Source organism: Choristoneura fumiferana, chromosome Z (assembly GCF_025370935.1).
Source record: "Choristoneura fumiferana chromosome Z, NRCan_CFum_1, whole genome shotgun sequence".
NCBI lineage: Eukaryota > Metazoa > Arthropoda > Insecta > Lepidoptera > Tortricidae > Choristoneura > Choristoneura fumiferana.
In genome coordinates, this window is record NC_133472.1 from 15946003 (window position 1) to 15954423 (window position 8421).

Genomic DNA, 8421 nt, shown 5'->3' on the forward strand with positions numbered 1-8421 from the left:
AAGCAAAACTTTGTAAGTCTTACTTGAAAATATTAAATATTATTCCTAAGAAAACTGATACTCATCCCGCCACATGCTGTTTTTTTAATCATTTAAGTAACCGTAAACATTACATTTGTGTATCAGATCCTATAGTTACAATTTTTTCCGAGTCGCTTATGATGCTGATCTATGAATAACACCTTTAACGTTTGTGACCTCGAGCGCGTGCACGATATTTATTCAGCATTTATAGCGTAACAACTCCGTTAAAATTCAGAACTACAGAGTCTGACTCACACTTGCAAAAGACAGTTATTTCGTCTTGAGATGTAATTTGACTAGACAGCCTACTGGTGTCTGGACAACTATGATTTTGTTGATTACTTAATTATCTGCTGGTACTCTATTAAACTTAGAATAGTAAACTTAAATACTTATAGAACTGTAAATCATAAATAAAGCATTTACTTTTTTTTTCTGCCTATTCAGTGAGCAGAATCCAAAATAGGTACTTTTATTAATTTTCTATTATTATGATGATTATGGGTTTGAAAATAATGTTTATTGCCTGTGCTCAGCTGTGCGACTGCGACTGTACAAGGGAGCATTGCTTTTTTTCAAAATGGCTTTTTTCGAGAAATCAAGGTAAACTTCTAAACACGGGTTACGTTTCAATATTTGTATTATTAAAAAAATAAGCCATTTGATTTTTGAACAAAGATACTTTTTAGAAACTTACGTCTTACAGAATATATAAATAAATAATTGGTCTGTTTTTCATAGTTTACAAAAGTAAAGGTGGAAATTAGCCCTTTTGAAAAGATTACTCAGTTTTACTATTTTGTATAGTAACTGTTTTAATGAACTGAATTTAACTGTCTTTGAGAATACCGTTTTTTACGAGGTACCTATGGTGATTCACGTACCATTTCGGGAGTAGGTTTTCTGGTAAAGTTTCAGTCATCGTATTTCATAGTAATGTAATAATGTTTTATACAGTTAATGCAGGTAACTTTGAGACTTTAATTTGTTTTACTTTTAAAATTAATATGAATATTGCCAAGAGTATCGAGATTAAGAAAATATTATAATGTGTACAGTCTCGCATAAATACAGTCGGGTATAAATATCTATACAGCTCTAGCATCAAATATATGTAGACATCGACCTTATGGTTAGTGGCATAAAGGTGAATAGATATTTTTGACGTCTTGCTGACTGTACCTTGCCACTTGCCAGGCATGCATTCAGAAATTTCCGTTTGTAAAAAATTTTTTGCTACATTTTGTTGATTACCACTATATGATTCTAATGCAAATTTGACGCTTAATGTAATCTAAGTAAGCACAAGTTGTAATTTGCACTGCTTGTTAAATAATAAACGGTGTTAAACTTCCTAGATCGCCGGTGAAAACAGATGGCGAGTTAAACACTGAAACTAGAATTAAATTTATAATATTATATTTTAATAAATGCGTAATTACTTTCGCACTTATCTACGTCAAACACTACCTACCCCTTAAATATTTTTTTAAAAAAAGCTGTCATAGTGTACCACTTATGGACAAAAATAAACTTCATGATGTTTCCTCTTATTGTTTTTCGGCATAGAACTTCATCAACTTTATAGTCCTACTAATATTATAAAAGCTTACTTCATCACACCTAAACTGCTGAACGGATTTAGATGAAATTCGGTATGCAAATAGTTTGAGTCCCGGGGAAGGACATAGGATAGTTTTTATCCCGGAAAATTGCATAGTTCCCGCGGGATAGCGATAGCCCAATTCTACCCAGACAGTCACGGGTAACGGCTAGTATAAAGTCTGTACACGATAAAATTTGGCCAATGCTAATTTTCAAGCAGCACTTTTTTAAGTAATTAGTGGTTATGAAACTACTACAATCATAATAAAATGTCAAGGGCGTCTGTGAGTTTAAGCTTTATGTATTTCACTGTGACTAAATTATTTTGTAAAGCGTTTTTTGATAATCTTCACGTGTTTCCAACTCCAATGCCACAATTGTATTTATTTATATTGTCACAAGCTGTTTTAAGCTCATCACATAAAGATAATATCACTTTTAAATTATTATTATTATTATTAACAGCCTATACTGTCCCACTGCTGAGCAAAGGCCTCCCCCCGATACTTCCACTGCTCTCTGTCCGCTGCATATAAGGGCCGGTCCTTCTAGAAGTCGTCCAGTTCATCCCGCCATCGCCGTCTAGGTCTGCCAGGTCGCTTTCTCGATTTGGTGGGCGTCGACTCGGTGGTTATCTTGGCCCAAATAGGCTCTGTGAAATATAAAGCTAAAACTCACAGACGCCCTAACTTTTTATTATGATTATATTTTTATTCTGTAGTTTCAACCATTAAAATAACTACTAAAAATGTGCTGCTTGAAAATTAGCATTCATTGTAAAATAACACCAGAGGCCATATTGCCTAAAGTTTCTGACGCTCGCGATCGCAATCAAATGACAGATTTCGCATACAAAAACTGTCATTTGATTGCGATCGCGAGCGTCAGAAACGTTAGGCAATACGGCTTCAGATCATGCATGGCCAGATTTTATCATGTACAGCTTTAGTAAAAAGTCTACACTGCAGACGCATATGATTCCTTTGAGAAGTCGTTATATTTTGTTAAAATGTACCTATTTCAACGTAACCATTTTTTATTGGTATGCCTTCGGTCCTACTTACAGCGTATTTTCTTTACTATCATAGCTAATGAAATTAAAACTCAACAATAAGTAATTTTGAACTGAACACAGAATATTGAAGCACGTCGAAATGCACTTCTTCATGGCGAGATATGCACAAAATTATTAGCTCTTGTTATTTCTACTTAATGACCACTTACTGAAAAAAAATCTCGATTTACTGTTCAACTCTGTTTGATATTGTCAAAGTGAACACATGATATGGACTGAACGTTAATTATCTTTTACTTAAGTTTTATAGCATTTGTTCAAAGTTGCCTCCAAATTCAAAGTTACTCGCATTAACTGTAACGTTTCAATCTTTATTTAACTGAGCTCAAAATCCATGCGCGATACAGGTTTGGTACTTAAACTTCTTTGTATGTCCGTTATGAGACCATGGCTCTTATAATAAGTGAAAATTATTTATTGAAAAGCGACATTAAATGAATATATTTTCAATTTAATGTTGCTTTCTGGGACTCGCCCTTTCAAAATAAATATGCAATAAACTACAATAAATCAGTATCTATTTAGCATGGAAATAAATTAATACATAAAACAAAAGATTTATTAATTTATTCTACGTCACTACTTTGAGTTCTTTAATCACATAATAATTTGAGATTTATTTTTGGATAAGAGCTTTTTTATTTAAAGAAGTGATGTCGCACCAATTTAATTTCAAATGAGAACGAAAAAGCCTACTTAAATTTCCGATCGACAGGTAGGGACGGCTCTTGTGTTCATTTGGTACCAATCCATTCTGGGTTTTTTATCTTTTGTTGTTTGAATTATATTATACATACGTTTGACGCATTTTCGGAGGGAACCGGAGCAGTACTATTAGTTATTCTGGGCCGGAGCTATGGCAACATCGATAAACGATGCAGTTCACTAGTGTTGTGACTTGTATGATACCCACCCTGGCATCTGGGTACCTACACGATTCAGTTTCCTCGACTGTGACTGTACCTTTTCATAATATATTTCACTATGATTTCTTCGGCAAATGTATGGCATGTCAACATGATGTTAGTAACACAAAAGTTCCACACAGTCACCATCAGATATTTCGGATTATAGAATACTTTGAGGTCATGTCTTTGTGGTAGTTGAGCCCTGCCATCGTGCCATCAATAACTTCATAGCCCTATACACTATAATTTTGTTTTCCAGTTCTGTCAGTAACGAAGCGCCAATCGATTAATTACTGCAAAAATGTTAAACTTAGGTATCCTACTAATTACTGAGCGGCAAAAAATCTGGCCCTCAAATGTAAGTAAGTATGCAGTAACAGGTAATATACAGGGTTATTGGTAAGTCGTCCAATTCCCGTTAAGGGGTTATAGGGGAGGTCATTTGCAATCATTTTTGTCCCATAAAGCCCCATGCAAAAGTCAACCATTTCTGAAATAATCGCAATTATTTTTTTTTGAAAAAAAAGTCAGGTACCTACGCATCTTAAAAAATAAGCAATATTCTTAATTTTATCTACATGACAAAATTGCTGTATTATGCAATATTAAAAGTAGAATTATCTGTAGGTACACGTTTAAGAATGCGAGAACAAAAAGTTAAAAAAAACGGCCAAGAGCGTGTCGGACACGCCCGAAATAGGATTCCGTAGCCATGACGAAAAAATTACTTAAGTAATATTTTTCTAAGGATTTCGTATTTTGTACGGAATATTCCAAGTTTAGATATATTTTATACCTTAGGCTGCTATTTACTCTTAAACTACTAATAATTCCCAAGAAAACTTAACCGTTATAGTTTTCCTTGTAAGTTTGATGTATTTACTACCATTCTGAATTGTTCAAATTTTTCCAACCACCGGTTTAAATTTTTCCACCCACCGGTTTAGATTTTGAGGGGGACGCTCTATTTTAATGAAAATTTGCAATTTAAAGTTCAATATTTTGCATACAAATCATTGAATCGAAAAATCGTTTTAGCAACCCCCGTGTCGTTTTAAAAGACCTATCCAATGATACCCCACACTACAAGGTTGGATGAGAAAAAAAATCCCCCCCACTTTACGTCTATGGGAGGTAATGTTAAGTGCATAAAGTCATGTATATATATTTTTGCAACTTTGGCCGTGTCGATATCTTTGCCCTTGACTGTACCTAACCTAAAAAATAAAAATTATTGTACCATTTTGTCGGCATAGTTTGCATATATATTCGTGCAAAATTACAGCTTTCTAGCATTGATAGTCCCTGAGCAAAGCCGCGGATGGACAAACAGACAGACAGACAGGCAGACATGGCGCAACTATAAGGGTTCCGTTTTTGCCATTTTGGCTCCGGAACCCTAAAAACGAAAACATATTTTTGATTTCATTTTACTGGTAAAATTCAAGTGGCCCTTATATTCTTTTGAGTAATAAGTAATATCACAAAGTAGATAATGTAATATGTAAGTTTTTATTTTATGTAGGTATAAGTTTGTTAAGTATAGGACTGTTTTTGATTGAATACATTTAATATCTATACACCTACTTCCATAGGCTGGAGCGATTAGACATTTGATATAAGTAAATATTTAAGTTGGATTACAAGTGCATTGTACCGAGTAATAAGTATATTTACATGCAATGTAATGTAACTAACTATGTTTGCTCGGGTGGAATCTTTCAATCAACTCAAATTTGAAGTGGATATCTTCAACCGATTGAGCTGAAATTTAACACGCATGTATGAATCCGATGACAATGCAATATTATTATGCCATGGAGTTGATTTGATGATAAAGCTAGAGGGTGACCATAGGAACTCTTGTGATGAACAACACAAATGCATCGGGTTTGGACTTGTTTGATTTGTCTTGACAAGTACTTTGGTAACCAGGGGCATAAAGTACAGTCAGGAAAAAAAAGTTATTTTAGAAGAATTTTAGGAAACATTTACTGAACTGTTTACGGAACCCTTCATGTACGAGTCCGACTCGTACTGGACCGATTTTTTAGTATCACCTGTCCCGTTGTCTGTCTGTAATCAAATCTTGCAAGTTAAATTAGACCAAAATTCAGTAGTTGGATTGACTTGAAATTTGGTATACTTATGTAAATGCGTGACAATACAATAATCTGGTAGTGACATCCTGGTAGTCCAGCCAGGATTGTCTCCACAGGATGGATACTCTCCAACGGTTAATGGCATAAACTTGAAATTTGGTATGCTAATAAATAACAAGTACAGTCCACGAAAAGTACAGTCGACAAAAAAAATCTTGTATTAAAAATGATTTTTTTACCAAAAACTTGTTTATTAACCTATAGAAACGCTTCATTTACCTCCCCTCGCTCCGCTCAGCTGTTGCACTACTTTGCACCAGAGAATGCTGTGCGTTGATGGATAAATGAATTGAAGTGTTTCTATTGGTTCATGAAAACACATTCCTCGCACATCTTTGGTGGAAACGCAGTTTTAGGCTGCTGAGGTAAACAAAGACAACCGAGGCATCTTTAGGCACACATAGTGACGTTGAAGCTTACCTAAGGCTGGCAAAGCAGCCTCAGGGCTTCTATACCTAACCGAGCCATGCCGATAGTGGGCCTTTACTACTGCAATAAGGTTGATGTAAGTACTTTTGCCACACTGTGTGGGTATAAACAGCCACCACCACAGTTAACACTGGCAATGTTGGCTGAACGTGGCTATGCTAAAGGTGAAAATGCCCGCAGAAATCGTAATAGGTAATATTCCAGGTGACTATTACAGCCTCATAGGTGCATACATAGTTTCCTTCTCAAGGAACAAATCAATAAAATGGTATATGCTGTTTGCCTTGTGTGATGATGATATTGCGAGTGAGAGGAATGGTGCAATATGAACCTCAATCTATGAATTTAGTAATAGTCCCCCTGCTTTGTTAGTCAGGCCATGGAGTCCCCAAGGACTTCTTCTCAGGACACATTTTAATAACGTATGGGACAAGTCATCAAACTCCAAGATTTGATTACAGCAATCACAGGATAAGTGAATGAAAACAAAAGCTTGTAAAATAGTTTAATTTTATTGTACTTTAGAAGCAAATTTTAATTCTGTTGATATTTTAGTATAAACACCAAATAAGATAGATAGATGACATAAATGCAACAGCAGGCTAGATAACACAGTACTTGGGTAGGTATTCCATGAAAATTCAATCAGAGCTAATATTAAAAATTTAAAAATAACTGAATAGTTTGTGGACCACAAAAGGTAAGGCAAGCTGTGGAAGTACCAAGAATAGAACTGATAATGAAGACTTCTTGCACACACAATGCCAATAAAGTTCACTATAAACATAGGCAAAATAAACAATTGCGAAAGTATATCGAAATTAATGTGATATTTTGTTTGTTCTTTCACCTCAACTGGTTTTTTAACCTTTTTGTGGTGGGTGCCTTTCTGAGAAGACTTTTGTAACATGTTTTCAAAGGAGTTTAAAAAGTCTTCTTGTTCTTTGGTTAAGTTTTCAGCTTCCTTTGCAACAATCTTGCTCTCTTTACTGTTTTGCTTTTTTTTAAGTTGAGCTTTTCTAACATTAGCCCGATTCTCTGCATCAATTTGGGGTTGAACTTGTTTCTCTACATACTTCAAACGACAATAGGTTTGGAAGTATTTAGTACAAAGAGGCAGAAATATAAGGAGGAGTATCACATGTATTGCTAATAAGGTCAAATGAAAGCACTGGTTTTCAAATATGTCAACCTCTAAGAACCTGTAGTTAACTGTCCAAGTGTGATTAAAAACTCTACCAATATCAAAGCTTCCTTTTAAATATGCCACTGGATCACTTAGCAGAAAAGGTGTGCCTAAAATTAATTGAATCATGCCACAAACAAATAGCTGCTTAATGGTTTCCTTCCAACCCAAATTAATCAGATAGAAAAAAAAGAGGGCTGGAGCATAAAGCAGTATGTTCATCTTGACTGACACCCCCAAACTATAAAATATGCTACCAAAGTACCAGTAATTATCTATAAACAAATTTAATGCAGCATACAGAAAAAGAACAGCAATTGGATCATTGAACAGACGTAACACATAAATTGAATGAATTCTATATGATGTGAGAATTGTAAATGCTAGAACATATGGTGGTACTTTCTTGGTTTTTATATAAATTCTAAGTACAAGAAATAGTTGCATCAAGTAAATCACTATAAACATGTACTGAGCAAGAACAATGTTTTTACCCTGGTCAGTTAGGAAGTAAAATAGAGAATAAATGTACACAAATCCAGCTGGATAAACCAGAGGGCCGGTGTCACCACGAAGCTTGCTGTAGTCGAAAGTTCCATTCAGAAAGCCTTCACATTCCTGCATGTATGCCTTCCAATCGATCTCGGTGTACGGCACTCGCTCAACCACCAAAATGTTGACCACTAAATCAATAACCATAATCAGAATCGCCACGAACCATAGCTGCGCTGGGTTCACAACCAGACCTTTCACATAATTCCACGTGAATATCTTCTTGAAGTCCAGCTCCAGAAACATGTCTTGCACTTTGTTTCGTTTGTTCATAATGGACACCTTCGAGAAAGCATTTAATTTTCAAGTAATAGTTACGTAATAAAATTCAGAGCACTTCGATAGCTCATTAATTTTTCTATTTTTGGATTAGGTCACCGTGTAAAGTTATTTACGATTACAACCTAGCGGGATACGGGGACAGTAAATAGAATAGGCAGTGCTAGCTAGCTATAGTGCCGGCCACAAAGGTTAAAGTTG

General features: G+C 35.0%; 1 protein-coding gene across 1 annotated transcript; it reads right to left on the reverse strand.

Moving 5' to 3' along the window:
• Nucleotides 1-6696: 6696 nt before the first annotated feature.
• Alg3 (Alg3, alpha-1,3- mannosyltransferase) lies at nt 6697-8421 on the reverse strand. Its single transcript, XM_074089505.1, has one exon. It carries the CDS (start codon nt 8212-8214, stop codon nt 6715-6717), a length of 1500 nt encoding a protein of 499 aa, XP_073945606.1. The 5' UTR covers nt 8215-8421; the 3' UTR covers nt 6697-6714.

Excerpts from the sequence above, each read along its gene's own strand:
- Alg3 (XM_074089505.1), bottom strand. The coding sequence starts at position 8,214 with ATGAACAAACGAAACAAAGTGCAAGACATGTTTCTGGAGCTGGACTTC.